General features: G+C 39.3%; 1 protein-coding gene across 1 annotated transcript in view; it reads right to left on the reverse strand.

The window, feature by feature from the left end:
- The window catches only part of MTA3 (metastasis associated 1 family member 3), a 122,178-nt gene that overhangs the window by 46,118 nt on the left and 57,295 nt on the right, over window positions 1–18,765 (reverse strand). Inside the window, exons 5-6 of the mRNA XM_054169086.1 lie at window positions 13,695–13,758; window positions 12,762–12,879 (exon numbers count right to left, since the gene is read on the reverse strand). Coding sequence (XP_054025061.1) covers window positions 12,762–12,879; window positions 13,695–13,758 — 182 coding nt within the window. The remainder of the gene's footprint in view (window positions 1–12,761; window positions 12,880–13,694; window positions 13,759–18,765) is intronic.

The raw sequence follows: 18,765 nt of genomic DNA on the forward strand, positions 1-18,765 counted from the left end.
ATTAACCAGAAGTCTTGACTCAAGCATTAATTACCCAGATTCACTGGATACCTAAGCAAGTACATAAACACGAAGGCCTGGGTGGATATTTGTGTTCTTACAGTCTCTTGGCACATTTTCAAGATGCAAATATAATGTCTTAATCTTTGTGCTTCAGTTTTATACCTGGGCAATAAGAATCTCTCTTAGCTATACTGCAAGGATGCAGAAGAGAGGTACTTGTGAGTTCTTATCCTGCCATAGTCCAGTTCACTATGCAGCACAATGAAATTCTTGTTTCTGAACCATAAGATCAAATTTGTAGATATACCATTTAGGAGATTTTTGTTGGGTGCTGTTGGGCAGTGTACTGACTGCATGTGTCAGTAAATATCTTTTTGCACACAGCTTCATACACTAGAGAACACTGTAAAAGTAGGCAACTAATCACTGAACAAAAGAGGTTTCAATTTTTGAACAACCTTCTCATGCTACTATTTAGACTGCTTGTCTGAAAACTCTCTTTAACTTACAGATGAGGAAAAAAAAATCACATAGGATTTTCTCATACTGTCCAGCTATGAACAAAGTTCCAGACATTCAGGTTATCTCAAGTAAAACTGAGTTTTCCACTTCAACAGAAAGTTCTTCAGTTCCCCCTCTAATTCATTATGTTCTACTTTCCTAGAAATAAACAGAAATAAGTAAAATCAACCTCAGAATCAATTGATCTGTAATTACATAGTAGTGACAAAATTCTGCATAATGCTGCATCAAGAATGGCTGGCTCATGGGAATGTCCAGTGCTGGAACAGTAACAAGTAAGGTGGCCTTCTTCCCAAAATCTGTACTGCAGAGGAGTATGCAAAAAAAGAACCTTCTACAGATCAGAGAACACAGAGACACAATGTCCTCAAATCACACTGTTCCTCACTTTACAGTGGTTACATGAAGTTTCATTTAGTTAGAACCCCCACTGCCACAGAAATGAAATAGTAAAAAACAGTCCTTTCATTTTAGCTTTTTATGGGCAATCTAAAGGCAATAACCTAAATTAATATACAGCATAAAACTACAATGGTCACCTTCAGTTCAAAGGCAAAGGGTAAGTATTCAGCTAATGAAACGATACTTGAAATTCTTCTTTATTTTGGAATTCACTGATTGTACTCTTTGGATATATGTGAATAAATACAACTTGCACAGTTTCATCGCCCTTCTTCCCCATTTCAGATGACACTGTGCAGTGGTCTAGCACCTACTCCTCTCTGAATACAGAAGACTGCAACCATTTTTCTTAATTCCTGAAATAACAACACAAGGTAATAGTTTTCAGAAAACCACAGTGGCAAAAATTCAATGTATAAATAATAACAGTACTATACTACTCATGAATATTAACAATATTTCATAGAATCATACAGAAGCATCAGGATGGAAGGGACCTTTGAAGATCATCTTGTCAAACCCCCCTGGCAATGTCACCTCCAACTAGGTCAGGTTCCTCAGGGCCACATCAAGTTCTATCTTGAATGTCTATAGAGACGGGGCCTCAACCGCAACTCTGGATGACCTGTTTCAGTATTTCACCACTCTCATTGTAAAGAATCTCCTCTCCAACCTAAATCTACCCTGCTCCAGTCTAAACCCACTGCCCCTCATCTTATTGCTACAAGTCCTTCCCCAGCCTTCCTGTAGGTCCCTTTCAGATATTGAAATATAGCTATAAGGTCTCCCCAGATCCTTCTTTTCTCCAGGCTGCACAACCACAACTGTATCAGCTTGTCTTCACAGGAGAGGTGCTCCTACCCTCTGATCATCTTTGTGGTGCTCCATTGACCCAGCTCCAATAGGTCCATATCCTTCTTGTGCTGGGGGCTCCAGAGCTGGACATAGTAGCCCAGGTGAGGTCTCACCAGAGCAGAGGGGCAGAATTACCTCTTTCCATCTGCTGGCCACACTTATTTTGAAGCAGCACAGGATGTGGGCTGCAAGTGCACACTGTTGGCTCATGCCCAGCTTCTCATCCACCAGTACCCACAAGTCCTTTACTGCATGGCTGCTCTCAATCTCATCATTCCTGGCCTGTACTGACACTTTGTCTTCTCGACCCCCATGAGGAAAGAGGGATACTACAATATATAGACATTGTATTCTTAAAAAAAAAAAAACACAAAAAAACCCTCCCACTAAATCAATATGAAATCTCTGGTCCTGCAATCAAAAGGAAACAAACCAAAAGTTATGTTATTAAATATGCACATTCCTCATAAGTACAGTATTCCAAAGATAAGACTATTAATTTGCATGAATTCCAGCAAAACATATAATTTGGAGAGTAACTCTTAAGCATTAAATCTATTTTGACGTTTTCAAGAATAAAACCACATTTCATCTGCACATTTTTTCATCTTCTGCAGACTAATTTTTTTTTAAATCCATCTGACTGTAGTAGAACGGCAGAAGAAATAAAAAGATGAACTCACACTAAGTCCATTTAGGTAAAGTTACTGAAAACCAAAGTCAATTAAACCACAAAACGTTGCTGTTTGAAATGTGATTTGAGTGCTTATTGCAATTTATTATTTGGGATAATAAGCACATACAGCACACAATAAATAGCTGTACCCTTCATAAGGCTGACTGCCCAACAGAACTCGGTATTTGAACAATGTCAGCTAAGACTCTACAGCTACCACTAATAAAGAACTCGTGCAGAAAGCAATCATGCACAACCTTCCACACCAACAACACAGCACAGACCATTCATGCTGCAGTGAAACCAGAAGGGCAAAAGAAAAGACAGTTACTTCAACCATTTCCTTCAAGTTGTTGAAAAGCAGGGGTCTCATTAGAAGCTCAAGAATGAGAACAAGCACGAGTCTTCTCAAGAAGCTAAAGATGGCAGGAAATCATGGGTCACCTGTTACAAAGACTGAAATTCCACCTGCCTTCTCCTCAAGCATAAGGCAAATTGGAGAAAGACTGTTTCAATTTGAGTCAGGGACAGGGGAAAGAAAAGACCACTCCAACAATCCCCAGTCAGAACAACCCATGTAGCTCTCCCCAGTTGTGGAATGTTTTTTCTATTAGCTAAATGCTAAACAGCACAATTTGCAACTCTTTCAACCCTCGACTGTTATGTGGAAGTTGTGAATAATCTGTGTAACTGCTCGTTTGGTCAAAATTATACATGCACTTAATACCTCAACAAAATGCATGTGAAGGCAAAAAAATATTTTAAAGTAACACTATTGAAAAGACATCACAAAACACTGTTTTATAATACAAAGCTTCCAAATACCTAATTGAGGTTCTGCAATACATGTGGCTGCAATCCTAAACTACCTATTTCCCTTGCATCTGCAAGGCCAGGCAGAAGTAAGTAAAGTCTTTGCTAAAAAAAAAGAAAAACACAAAGATATAATTTAAAATTTAGAGTAAAACTGAAAAGTCCATAAGCATGCATGTAATTGCACAGCACATAAATCACTAACTCAGCTCCCCAGAATAGATTGGCAGGACTGATGTAAAGGATACTATTATAATCCTATTAAAATTCGACGTGAACACTGTAAAGAGTATTTACTATTTACTATTTGGTGTGATCTGAAAAACAAATCTGCCAATCAGGTAACTGACCATATGTAAACTTGCTAACCCTCCAGAAACAGTTCCTTCTTTTAGAAGGTACTATGGAAAAAATTCATATTAACACCAAGTCAAAAATGCAACCACAGAAACTCCATTTGAGAACAATCTCATCTAACCTTAAACATCTTCCGACCTGATTGAGATATCCCTCTTAGTTGAGATGAATCAAACTTAGGCAACCTTTTCCTACTCTGGCCATAAATGTAAGTTACCAGACTAGCAATCACCCCTTTTATGTCTGTGTAATGGGTTGGGGCAGATCCCCTCCCCACCACAGGCAGAAATAACGACTCAGGCAAACGGATTGCAAAAAGTGATGGAAAGTTTAAATAGGAAAACAATAACAAACAACAATGAAAGTTTTACAGAGACCCACAAGCACCATGACAAAGAGAGAGATCCCAGAACATACCCAAGAACATCCCATCCCCACCTGGGGGTACACCCAAACCCCCCCAGGGCTCTTTCTTCCCCCCCAACCCAGCCTTTTGCCTGAGCAGGCCCAAGGGAGGCAGCTCACGCCATGTTACCCAGGCAGCAGCAGGGGACGAAAGAGGAAGTGAAGACCCCACATGGCCTTTTTATAGGGGAGCAGGGCATTATGGGAATGGAATACCTGGTCCCTGTGACCACCCCCTGGGCTGGGCCCACCCCTTGGGACCTCCCAGGTGTGGCCTGCGCAGTGGCATCTGGGCCAGCACCCAGCCTAAACCACCACAGTCTGGTATTCTATTGCAGCTTCTGGAAGCAGGAACTCCTGAATATGTTTGTTACATCTATTGTTGCACACATTCCTGATGAAAAATTCATTAAAACAAAACTGCCATCTTTTAGTCGGACCAAAGATCTCTCTGGCATAATCTGACTAACATTCTGAAGTTATAATTTATTTTGCTGCTAACTTACTTCAACTTGGAAGCTTCAATGCATTTCAGACTGAAGTTGGTGGAATACATTTCTACAAGGTTTCTTGGCATCTTCTTGAAGCAAATGAAGCATGAACATCTCCTGTCATACTTGATCCTTTGCTTTCACAATTTGAGCTTTGCTTTCTCCTGCATAGGTCCTGGTAAGGTCATCTTAAAAGTGACAAGAAATCTGCTTTTAAATAACAAAATATAGACTCCAAAGTTGCTGTAGATAGAACAAGAGGCGTGCATTCTGCTACACAAATGAGCTGTTCCACCCTAACAAACATGGCTGACAGCTTTCTCCACAAAAACCTTTCCTCACATGCCAACATAGAGATTACCCAAGAGCCTAAAGTTGCTACTGTTGTCTCCTTTTGTGTGTGCACAGGAAAAACAAATCTCTTTGATTACAGTACCTGTAGTACCTAAGCAAATGGGTTGCAAATAGGATTACACTAAATCCATAAATTTATTCTTGTCATTCCAACTTGATTCACTCAGAGAAAACACTAACATGGCCTCAAAATCATCAGCCCTCAGGATTTTTGAAAACCAGTTAAAGATGAAAGCCTTAGACATCTACTATTTGTGAAATACTGAAATCAGGAACAAAGAGGCAAATCTTCCTGCATTTTATTTTCTAAGAGCTGTCTATTGTACTGTGCCCATTCCTCATATCCAGTCATTATCTTAAAACTGATCACTTAGCACAAATGGCACATCGTATTTTCTGAAAATGGAAGGGCATCCAGACAGTATTTGTTTGTCTCCTCTGACATTTCTCAGAGCTATACATTACTTGTTTAACAATTGTAGGGCTCTCCAATTTTTAACTCAAATATTTAGACAAAGAAACTAAAGAATCTAAAAATATTTCATACTGGCTGATTTTTAAAAGGCCTGCTTTTTATTTTCTCACAATAGAATGAAATCACTGAATCAACACCAACAGAGATAAACCGGTACACAGGCTTTTGACAAGGCAACCAGATGCACAGTGCAAAAAACTCCCCCAAGTCTCTGGCTAGTATGAGTGATTTTCAAACTCAGCAGTGGTTCTTCCAGTAAACAGGACTGTTATGTACCATGAGTAACAGAACAGATCCCTCCTTATCAGATAACATTTGGGTTCTGCTATTTTAAAATGTATCTTTCATTTATTAAAGGAAAACAAAAATTTTCTGTATATGAGAAGCATTGAAAGAACTGAAAATACACTAAGCGTCCTGAACTTTCATGTTGAAAAATTCAAACAGTATGTAGATGAATTTCTTAACTGTCTCTTTACTTGTAGCCATGTTCAAGCTTAAAATCCTGGAATTCCAATATTCCCAAACATTAGTAGGCTTGCACCCTGCATTGAATAGTTTCCATCTGATATGCCTGGTCTATTAAAAACAACATGCTCTTACAACTGAGTTGTAGTAAGGAGCACAAAACCAGAGGAGACATTAGAAAACATCTCCAAAGGAATTATTTTGTTCTTTTTTAAAACAGAGAAAAGTTTTGGATACAATTTCTCGATACATCACTCAAAGTTTACAGCTTAAATTAGCCCAATGGCTCCCCTTCTTCCTGTTAAGCACTCAGCTACTTTACTCATTCTGAAATGCCTCACCTTCAAGAAATGGAACTGACTCAAGGCATCCTCTGGATATTTTCAGATGTGCAAGAGGTATTCTGGGGTTTTATACAGATAATTTAAAACAAACAAATGCTTTGAACAGAACATCTTTCTACAAGCTGCTGCTTCCTCCATTTTTGAGACTCCTAATTCCTCTTCCTCTCTATGTAAGAGCATAGTCCTCTTCTTTGCCAGCTCCAAACTCTTTGTACTGCTTTGAATCACCAGAGTACCTAACTGTATCAGATTCCTGCTCCATAGAGAATTCATCAGAGCACAGATACAAGAGATAAGCAGCACTGGGACAGGAACAGGACTGCAGCTGGGAGGGGACCATCAGCATGAGAAAAATTCCATGCAGCGATACACATAACAGTGGCTTTAATGACAGCTGCCCAGGCTAATTAAAACAGGGATCTGCCATTGCTGGTTGCAGTGCTCAGTTTGGACTAGTAGCCCATTCTCTAGATATACTTTTGCACACAATCATTCCCCTCCACTGTCAACCTCTTGATGCTTGTCTCCTTCAATATATCTCTGCAGAGAGATTCAAGTATCTTTTCCCACCAACTGCCAATCAATCCTAACCCTTCATGTATCCATCATGACATTTCCCACTCTGGTGTGCCTCTGCTTGGCCCAGTGATTTCCAGCTCCATGTGACTCGCTCAGCACTCAGCATCCTTACAGCAGGAACTATGAACATGGCTGGCTGAGCCAACAGAAGCTGCTGCTATACACAGGAAATTAATTAGCAGTAAAATGTTCTTAACAGGCACTTCCCCCTGTGCAGGTAAATGTGTGCACATGGGTATCTGTGAACAGCTGCCACTATGATGTGTACCTGTGGTAGGTTGAGAGAGGGCTTAGCTCTCCCTCCTCCACAGAGTAAGAAACCACAACTAGCCCAGTCGAAAGAGCAAGCTATATATTTACAAGCATATATGGAAAGCAGGTTATATATAACACAATATATATAGGTATTTACAATACATACACAGAAGTATACAGCAAAGAGAAATAACACAACAAAAATCCCTCCCCGAGGGAGGGATCCCCTCCTTGGAACCCCCTCTCTCCCCCCCTACCTCCCTTTCTCCCCAAAAAGGGGTTAGAGAGAGAGAAAGGCAAGTTACTAAGGAAAAGAGTTGTTAGCAAGCTTCAAAAGCCCATGCAGGATTAGTGTTTGCTTATCTGAAGGCCAACTCCAGCAGTTCGCAGAAGAAGCAGGCAGGGAGAACAGGCTGAAACCTCCAACTCCCCCAACTCCCAAACCGAACTGAACTGAGGAAAAAAAAATTTCCAACTGCTTCACAATCTAAAGCTGCATTTTTTGTCTATCCACCAATGAAATTCGTTTAGAGTATCAGAATGTTTTGGTTCTAGTACCGATAACATTTAGCCAGTGTCTCAGCACTGTTTGTCCTTAAAGGCACAGTATCAAACGGTCACAGTACCCAAAAAAATCTCTTCAACCATGTGAACAACTTAAGACAGGTAGAGAAAGTTCAGAGGGTAACTTTCAAGCTGGTGGTTTTGCACTGTATCTCAAGAACATGTTTTTACAAGACAGAAATAAAATTTTTAAAGGTTAGTAGCTGCTCTGTTAACTGAGTCATACTATACACGTTATACTTTTTCTTACATTGCAGTATCATCATCTAATTATACCAAAGATTTCTTGGTAGGTATTACTGCAGTTAGCTTAACATTAATGTTGGCACTTCCTAATCTTCAGGTGTTCCTTTTATTTTTAGACTGAGATTTACTAAAAGCTCAATATATTGTCTCAAGCTTTTGTGGGAAAGTCATGAAACTGAGCTGGCTAGTGGCAGTGACTGAAAACATGCAAGTTACCTGGCATTATCTGGAGGAAATGCAACTAAGTGGCAGTTTAGGGTTTCTCTTGAAGCTTTTCTTAATGGTATGTGACTACATAAGCACAGAAAAAGAAGTGGTCTAAGATCATCTTTGAAGCACAGATGTTTTGATTAAACTGTTCACTCGCATTCCTGTTTATTAAGATGTAAACCTCTGCATATAAAAAAGCACTTGCCCAGGGTAAGAGGCAGAAGGACTGAGTTGAATCATATTAGCAGGTTCTTAAGCTGGAGCACCACAGTAGGATCAGTTCAGGTTGGAAGGGATCTCACAAAGTCTCTACCCAAGCTCCTCCTCAAACCTTACTCAGATGTGAGCTCAGACCACAGCTTTATCCACCTGGTGTTTGAAAACCTTCAAGAGACAACACAACCTCCCAACAAGGGTAATGGCCTCCACTCAACTTAGCTCATCAACAACTTTCCCATACTGGGAGACTCAAGCCTAGGTCCAGTATCTAGATGTGATCTAATGAGTGCTCTGTCAAGAAAGCTGATCACTTTGCTTGACCTAGTGGCTACGCGCCAGGTGACAACCCAGAATGCTGTTGGCTGAATTCATTGCCAGGGTACAATAGTGTTTTACACCCTCTTACTATCCACTAACATCCCAGGGGCCTTCCCACAGAGCTGCTTCCTTCAACCTCTACTAAATGTCATACATATATATGGAATACATGAATAGGAATTACCTTCATATGCTACAATTTTGCTTTCAGCTAGAACAAAATCAAAGCAATCTCAAGACACAGAGGAAGAAAACTGTCCTTGTGATTAAGCCACTACCAGACATAGGATTAATTATTTTTTCTTTTTAGTCTTGTTACTTTTCTTTGATCCTTACTGCTTCAACATTGTCCAAATTTCAGAGAGCATTCAAATAATTAGTCTTCTTAGATAATTAATCAAGTCAAAAGGTCTGTAAGACCTAAGGGTGTAAGTCTTTGGCAACATGATCTGTTTAAAAAGAGAACGAGGATGGGAAATTCAAGTTACCTGTTAGAGCAAATCAATTCTCTGCATTTTTGGTAACTAGAAAAAACTGGACAGGTTTGTGGGCTTCATAAGAGATCTAACAGAAGTCTGACCTCAAAGTGAAGCATCTATAGGAGAGGTTTCAGAACAACTGTAGAATATGAAGATGTTACTTGAGTTTGGATGAGAATCTTCAAGTTTTATACAAGGACTTCATGATACCACAGAGATACTAGCTGTTTGACTCAAGTAAGTTTTAAACAGAACTAATCACTTAGAGTTACAATGTTGTGTGCTTTATTGTGCTGTTTGTTTAGCTTTACTTACTCAGCATGAGCAGCTAGACTTGCTGAAGCCTCAGGCAAGAGGCTGTACATTTGGATTTATCAGCTGTACTAATGCATTCAAAACAGGGCCCCATAACGAGCAGAAATCAAAGGATAAGGAGGCTTCAAGGCTATACCATCACCAGCAGCTGTAACCAGTCCAGGTAACAGCCTGCTGCCTGAAGACAGTGCACAAGGAGTCAAAAGGTGTTTTAGGATCCCAGCCAAATCACCGGTGAATGAAAGGGCACTCAAAAGGTGTGTGGTCGCATGAAGGTTGGATGCATAGTCTATAGTCTACCAGAGAAATCTGTGCATTCCTTTGTTTGGGGTCCTTCTCTGGAGGAACCCAGCTCAAGCTGCCCCTGCTACTGTACCATTCTATTAAATTCTTTACTTTTATGAGATTCTATGCTTGAGACTGCTTCAGGAAATCTAGGTTTAAGATTGCACTTCTTTAACAATAAAATAACTACTAATGGTCGCACACGCAAGAAGTATATAGATCTTCAACAGACACTGAAAACCAAACAAACCCACCAAAACAAAACCACCAGCAATCCATTCAGACAGAATATCATTTATCACAGTACAGACAAAATGCAAGCAACTTGATTTTTTTATCTAGTAGAGTACATCAGTGTGTTTACAGCCAAATAATTTGGTGTTTATAGAATACATGGAAGGAATAGACTAGACTAGACTAGACTAAAATAGACCAGGTTGGAAGAGACCTTACAGATCATCGCATCCAACCCATCATCCAACACCATCTAATCAACTAAACCATGGCACAAAGCACTCCATCAAGTCTCCTCCTAAACACCTCCAGTGATGGTGACTTTCACAGCTCAAAGAATTTTTATCATTTTTTAGCCGAGTTGTGACTGGTCTTCTGAAAGGTAATCTGAACTGGCATGCCTTCAGTTGTTTGAATTGCATTTATATGTCAGTAGCTTTTAAAATAAAGTAACTGACCGTCTGTCAAGCTTTGATTTTTCTAAATATGTTCTTTATTTTTGGGGGGAATGGCTTCAGGGGTTTTCTATAAACATAGAACATGCCTACCAACAACCTTCAAAAAGGTCTATTTCCCTTACATTCTTTTACATTTGAAGACATATTTTATGTGTGCACAAAACTAGCAATGCTTTCTGTTTTATAAAACCATTATTAGATTACATTAACCCCATTTTTTGTCAAGTGATCCCCAACTGTTTTGAAGTTGTATAAATCCTTTCTTATAATTTAATTCCCCATGGCTTTTAGTTTAGGAAATCATACATTATAGCAGAATAATTCGGGCATACATGTCATTAGCCACTTTTTTAAAATACAGGCTGAAAAATTGATATCAAGAATCAGAAATCTTCACAGAATCCTGTTTTTCCAAATCTAACTATTTTATTATATTGATTTTAAATATTTTCGAGATTTCCTTTCATCAATGAAAGGGTTTGACAATGGATGGATTAACAGAAAAGTACAGTAACAGCTGCATCATCTTTTTCTTTTCCTTAGAGGTCAGAAGACTATAGAAACACTTAAGATAACAATCACTCAAAGCTACTATTTTTATCCTCCTAAAACCAAACTGTTTTTTCCACCAGCCACACTGGGAAAAAAGTGCAGATTAATTCAACTACAGTGCCAAAGTGCTCTGTATGCTACCGGATTCTTGGTTTGTGGGCATCTTGGTGTTTCTGAATTTTAATAACTTATGGACTATGAATGCCTACTAAATACATGAATAAGACTGCATTATTTACTTCACTTGGGGACTAATGGGGTGTGAGAAACACACCACAGTCCTTTTCTCATGACATTAGAGAAAGATTTGCCACACACTTAGCTGAGTCAAGTATTTAATTCAGAATGTTAAACTGCAGACAAACCTAGTAACATAACCTTCAAAAAATACAGAGTTTAATATAAAAAAAAAATTGAACAGGTGACAGTTTAATAGGAAAAACATTTACTTCACAGGCAGTATTCAGTATTCCATAATTAGGCTCTTTGTTAATTTAAGCAGCAGAATTCAGTAGGAAAAGACTTCCAGCCCAACAGACAGTCACAGCTTATCATGACAACACACAATTCAGCAAGCTGCTTCAGAAGCACATTAATACTTCCTGGCCACTTGAAACACACAGTAGTCCTCCAGGAAACTTTTCCTCTCGAGCATATAAATGTCTACATAATTAGTTGTTTCGCCATGGCAGCGCATTTCACAGCAGTGTACCACATTACAATCATAAACTTGTTCTGAACCAAATCTGCACACCTCACAAACCCATCTGGAAAAGACTTCCTGTACTTAATTTATGGTTCTCAAAAGTTAGAAGAGAAACACAGGTGAGATACTGAACAGCATCCATTGCATCTGTGGCTTGCCAGAAAGCAAATAATTCTTGTTTTATACAGTTTATTAAATAAGCTTTGTAGAAGGAGTGCTTTTTGTATGAAGGAAAAAGAATAGCAGAGTGAAAAAAAAACAAGGCAGATCACAATGAATGGCAAATGTACCATTTAAACTTGTAAATAAATGCTGGGTCACTCATTTGTGGTAAAACTAAGGAGTTCTGATATTCCTGTAATGTATTTTTTCTTATTAATGAATAAATACCAAAATTCTTGAGACGAGTATCTATACCTAGATACTTCTCAGAAACCTTATCTTTCTTTAGTGCTATATGTAGAGTTCATATTTCACTGACAAAACCAGCTTAACTTAAAATTTACTAAGTATATAACATTTCAAACAACAAGACGTGCTTCATAAATAACATCCCAACTCTAGAATTTGTTTGAAAGAATAAAGTTCCTATGCAGCAAAAGACTGAGACAAAGACAGTTGTGCTATATTAAAAATAAAATAAGAATTTTAAAATACCAATTATTTAAAAGATATTATACAGTTTTAAGTATTTATTTCAGCCCTGCTACAAAACAAACCCTGTGCTCTGATGGACGTCAGTAACTAAAAACCAGACACAAAGACACACATCATCTATGTAGACTGTTTTCAAAGGGAGTGAACGAATATATTTTTCATTTGTTTTGTTAGCATATTATTCTGCAAAATGGGTTGGTCCTCAACATCTTTTTTCCTTGAGGCCAATATGACAGAATTAAATGGACCCTACAATTAAATGAAAAAAACACTAAATGCCACAATTTTGTTATGTACAAACCGGAAACTGACACTATCTTTTCCACAGCTATTCAAGCATCCTTCCTTTCTTTCCCGTAGGATACACTGACATCTGCCAATTTTCTCAGACCTACTGTTTTAGTTCATCTGCACCTATACTGATTAGCTTAGTTCTAAGTCAGCACAAGCAATAATGCAAAATGAAGATTTATTTTTTTTAACTTTTTTTTTTTTTTTAATCACAGATAATATATTTACCTTCTGCAAGCATGTCAGGCACATCTGCTTGATATCTAGGCCCCACTCTGATTTCTCCCTTGTCTGCTAAAAGCGTTTTCAGTGATGGATCATACACCAGTGAATAAAAAAAAGTATCCTAAACAAAGAAGCACAGCATAATGATTAAACATCTGATTAAAATTAGGGTTGTAAATATGTATTCCCTTCCATTGGAAAGTTGTTAAGCTAACCTCCTTTGGCCACTTTTACAGAACACAGGTTTGGTACACTAACCCATATTTTAAGTAGCGTAGATGGTTGTAAGCTTTTTTAAATGACTAATGGGAGCATCTCTCATGGACAAGAGTTATTTCAGAACTGAGCAATAATGAAAAGAATCACACACAAAAATATATTAAGTTGAACAGAATTAACGTTATCAGCTTCCTGTTGTCATAACTATCTTGACCAATAGCCCAGGTAAAGTTACATCTGGACAGGAACAACAAAGGCAACAAGGAAAACAACTATAGGTATGCTGACAATAAAAGAAAGACCAGGGAAAATGTGGGCCCTCTACAGAAGGAAACAGGGGACCTGGTCACCTGGGATAAGGATAACACTGAGGTACTCAACGACTTTTTGCTTCAGACTTCTCCGGCAAGAGTTCTAACCACACTGCCCTTAATATTAAACTTCTATGCTAAGCTGCCCTCTACAGAAGCCTCTCTTGTTCTCTGTATAAATGGACAAAGATTAAGATAAATTCTTTCACAACTATATTCTTCCATAAGCATATTCATAATGAAGCCATTTTACAGTGTTAATGGATTTTTTATTCACTAACTTTTTAAACTCAGCGTTTTCAACAACAGAATTATTCTAACATCACTAAAAAAGACTTTCAAAAAGTACTGATTCCCATTTATTAGAAATACAGATGTAAAAAACCAAGCAGAAGTCACGTATTACCTCTTTCTCCAGATAGGACAATACCGATTCTGTCTCGTTGAGAAGCGAGACTCCACACTTCCCCCTGCACAAATACAAGGAAGAGAAGTTACTCTTTTTTTTAATTACAATTTTTACGTTATAAGGGTTTGGTTTTTTCAAGAAAACAATCTAGACATGAAATGTCTAAATGAAAAACTACAGTAGAATACACACTGCTATACTCTTGAGATACCAAAATCAACACCCAAGCAATGCAGCCACATTATAATGCTAACTACCACATTTTTGTGCAGGCTGCTAGTAGAAAGCTTCCCATTGCTCAGTAGTGGTACATAAACACATAGATAACACAATGGGAGTTTGACCTCAACACCCCCACCCTTTTTCTTTCCCCTCTTTTTCATCCCTTTCCTCCCCAACACTTTTTCCACCTCAAAATTTCTCTGCTTCCAGTTTTTCTACAAATGAAATGCAGAAGTATTTCTTTTGATAAATAAAGAAACACAAATGGATGAGGACCTCTGCCTAGAATACCCCTTTCCCATGGAACAGACCAGCACAGTCATATAGAAATAAAGTAATTGCTTGAAGAGGCTTCCTTGTTTTCAAAATAAAGAATTATTGCAAAAAATATTGTTCATTTTGATGAATCTTAAGACCAACCATAAGCATTAGATGCCAACTGTTACCAGTTGATCATTAAGAGAACATGTCCAGCTAACCCCTTATTCATTACCATTGCACATCACAGGAAATGGGATTAAACTGGTCATTAAACCTGCAGCACGTAACCTCCTGAAGTTCTTTTGATCTCCACATCTGTCAGAAGAACCAGACCACCAATGAGAAATGGTGGGAAGATGAACCAAGAAATATTTGAGCACAATACACAACAGCAGAGAAAAAGAATCCTGAAGTAGAGAAGTATGAAACCTTCTCTCCACCTGACCATGTCTTTGGAAGTTTTTTGAAGCTTTTGACTTTGATAAATCCAGAATATTTGCTTCTGAAAATTAATTGTGTTATAGTGTGAAGTCAGTTTGTCAGCTTTATTTTAACAGACTTTTTTCAGTAGTCTTAAATGCTAAACAGGAGTTTTCCAGTCTGCTCTTCTTCCATGCACCTCTAGTATGCTCTCTCTCCACTACAGCCTACTCCTATTAACTCTAATTATTGCAAGGGCATTCCTTCACTGTCATTCAAATGTAAGAGCATTTATTGACTGACCTTACAGCCTGTTTCTGGTAATTTTAAAAATGTCACTTTATTTCATGGAGAGACAAGATTAACCTCCCTGGTGTGCCTTCTGAGGGAGTGAATTTCTACCCGGTGTTGCATTTCTTTGTACAGCATCTTAACCATCTAATGGCTGGAGTCACACATACAGGTAACATTTTATACGAAGAGATGAAATTTCACACTCATGGACTAGTCTCTGAAAAGACAGTACTAGACAAGCATACTACACTTCAAAAAAACATACAATTACCAAACTCATAAAAGGCTATCGATTCTCTGTCTCCTGGTTTCCTTTTCCCCCCATCAGAGGAAAATCCTCTCTGCCCATTGTAAATGGTCTACTGGGATGAAACATGCATCTAGCTCATTATATTGTTTCTAGCACCTTTCCACCATAGTTGCCTAGGAAATAAATGAATTCAGATTTGAAGTGATATGTTCCTAAATATTCTTCAACAACAACTGCACCTTCCAGCCTTTCTTCCAATGCTAATACTCAAAGTTCCCTGGAGAGAAAGTTAATATGGTTTAAACTTTGAGTTCTTTCCATAAGGCATGTAGCTAAAAACCCAGAGCTTCTCCAGATTTCAATATAATACTCTCACTCTCACAGCATTCTAAAACTTCCTCTATTAAAGTATTTAAACAATTTTAGATAATTGGGGTAGATGGAGCAGTATCAAATAAAGGATCACCGAAACAGAATAAAATGGTGGGGCAGGGAAAGCTGGGCCTTCTCTCTCAACCCACCACACCTAGACAGAGCGGGGTAATGGAGCTAGATACCAACACAGACAAGTAAAACAAGAGAATATACACTGTATTTACCAAACTGCAAAATCTGTTACACACTAAATTCAAATGGCACTCACTTTGCAAAACCACTCTGAATTTCTGAATGTTTTAGTATTATTTAAGCTAGTAGAGTACAATGTCGCTGTCCTATAGGTGGAGTCTCCTACCTGAAATGTCACAAAAACTAACTAAGGTAAAAATTACAAAGAACTACGCAGCTTCCATGAAATGAAAACCAAAAAAACCCCAAAAAACACATCAAAACCCACCCAAACAAACAAAACCAAAACCAAACCACCACCATAGAACTGGAAAGCTAAGAATTATTCAAATATGAAATTTTATCCCTCTTAAATGGCCCTGGCTGCCTGATTTACACTAACTTCTCCACCAAACAGCATTCTTAACTGGTATCAACAGTTAATGACTAGCAAATCACATCCAAAGGTCTCATTGATGTTGAGGTTTTGATCTTTTTCTCTAATTAAATAGTATCCAGAAAAAAAAAAAACAACAAACAACTTCATACAGATTTAGGGCAGATTTCTCTTGTGTGAATGTTGAGGAAAAGTTTCAGATACCTCAGCAACATACAAATAACCCCAGCATGACACAGCCACTCACTCATTCCCCTCCCCCAGTGGAAAGAGGGAGAGAATCAGAGGAGGGAAAAATAAAAGTCACTGAGGCTGAGATAAAGGCAGTTTAATATGATAGAATGGAGGAGGAGAGAAATAAAACTACTACAAAGAGAATACACATAACAAATACCACCCAATTACATGGGTGCTCTGCACCCACTAGAACAGTCAACTCCAAGTTAAATTTTATGTCTTCTCTTTCAATTTAATTCTGATTCTCTAACCACATGGAAGACAAGGTTATCAAGAGTAGCCAACATGGATTTATCAAAGGGAGACCCTACCTGATTCATCTGCTAGCCTTCTAGGAAACCATGACCAAATGGGTAGATGAGGGAGGAGCAGTGGATGTCATATACCTTGACTTCAGTAAGGCTTTTGATACTCTCTCTTGTAACACCCTCATAGAAAAGCTTAGGAAATGTGGCACAGACAGTTGGCCTGTGAGATGGATTGAAAACTGGCTCAACAACAGAGTTCAGAGGGCTGTCATCAGTGGCACAGAGACAACTTGGAGCCCTGTGGACAGTGGTGCTCCCCAGGGATCAGTACTGGGTCCAGGTTTGTTCAATATCTTTATCAACAACCTAGATGAGGGCATTGAGTGTACCCTCAGCATGTTCACTGATGACACAAAACTGGAGGGGGGGCTGACACCTATCAGGCTCTAGAGTCATCCAACAAGATCTGGACAGGCTGAACAGCTGGGGGCAGGCAAACCTCATGAAGCTCAATAAGGATTAGTGCAGGGTCCTGCATCTGGGAAGGAATAAAAGCAGGCACCAGTACAGGTTAGGGGCTGCCCTGCTGGAAAGCAGCTCCAGGGAGAAAGATCTTGGAGTCCTAGTGAGCAGCAAGTTCTCTGTGGGAGAACAATATGCCCTTGTGGCCAAGAGAGGAAATGGTATCCTGGGGTGCATCAGGAAAGTGTGTCCAGCAGGTCTAGGGAGGTTTTTCTTCCCTTCTGCTCTGTCCTGGTGAGACCACACCTGCAATACTGTGTCTGGTTTTGGGCTACCCAGTTCAAGAGAAACAGGGACCTGCTGGACAGAGTCCAACAGAGAGTCACAAGGATGATTAGGGGAGTTGAGCATCTCCCCTATGAAGAAAGACTGAAAAACCTGGGACTATTTAGTCTTGAGAAGACTGAGAGGGGATCTCATCAGTGTTTATAAATATCTGAAGGGTAGATGTCAAGTGGATAGGGCAAATCTCTTTGTAATGAATAAGGTTATTGTTTTATGAATTATGAACATTACTATTTTGTTATTTATTAATATAAAATTATTAATAACCTTTTATCCATATTTATATGCAGATTCTAGTGCACGGTCATGGAATGTATTCCATAAACTGGCACAGTATAACAATTTCAAACCAAATTAGAAAACTATAAAACAGTTATTCAATTAGAACCAAGGTTGCAATCCCACCACTTGTCCACCAGATGGTGACTCAACATGACATTTGGCAGCTGCTAAACAGCTAGAAGAGACACCATGTCAGGGCATATAACTTAAAGAAATCTTTTAATCTATTATGATCACAAATTATGACTCCGGGCACAGTTTCACTTGCTGAACTGGTTGCTAAATTACTGCTATGCTTGGCTGCTGCAGCTGGCTCCGGGGATCCCACGAAAGCTCAGGGGCTCCCTGGGCGGTCCTTTCCAGATGCTTGAAGTAATCTTTCTCCTGCCACTGTAGGGGTGCAGCGTAAACTTCTGCTGATCAGGCAGGTTCACCTGGACAGGCTCTCTTGAGTGGCTCCCTCAGCGCTATGGTCCTGTGGAGTTGGCAGAGTGCTGGGGGGGGGGGGGGGCAGTTTCCCTCCTGGAGTGGCTTGAGAGCATGGCAGGGGGTGGCACAGAGTGATGTGGCTTTTCCCCTCAGGTCAAAATGAGCAAGCGACTAGGACACTCGTGGCAGAGCATGGTGCTCTGAATTGCCCTAGGTCAGCTTTGATTTCCAGGGTTGTGGAGCAACAGGTGGCAGCTCCTTGTCCCCCATGCCTGGGCATGGTACTGCCTTGTGAGCGGCCACATGAAGGGCTGCTTTGGCTCACAAGTCTGTGGCTTATTCTCACAAAGGTGTGCTGCCTCGTGGCTGTAGCAGACCCTTAGAACTGCCAAAATGGTTCAGGCTAGTTCTCTCCTTGACTGGGTAAGATTATCAGAGGGGTTCAGTCCCTTTAAGACACAGTACCTGCTTCTTCCTACCGGCAGGACAAGGATATGATGCACGACTGGCTGTAGCTGCAAAGCAGCTTGCAAAGGACTGTTTGCAGACTTCTGGGTAAACCGAGGCATGGTTTTGACAACGGAGCTTAGAATCAATACGGACAACCAGTATGATCTAAGTATTAAGGAACCTCTACAGCATCTATAGACATACAGACTCGCAGAGCATGGTTAG

This window comes from Dryobates pubescens, chromosome 2, assembly GCF_014839835.1.
Source record: "Dryobates pubescens isolate bDryPub1 chromosome 2, bDryPub1.pri, whole genome shotgun sequence".
NCBI lineage: Eukaryota > Metazoa > Chordata > Aves > Piciformes > Picidae > Dryobates > Dryobates pubescens.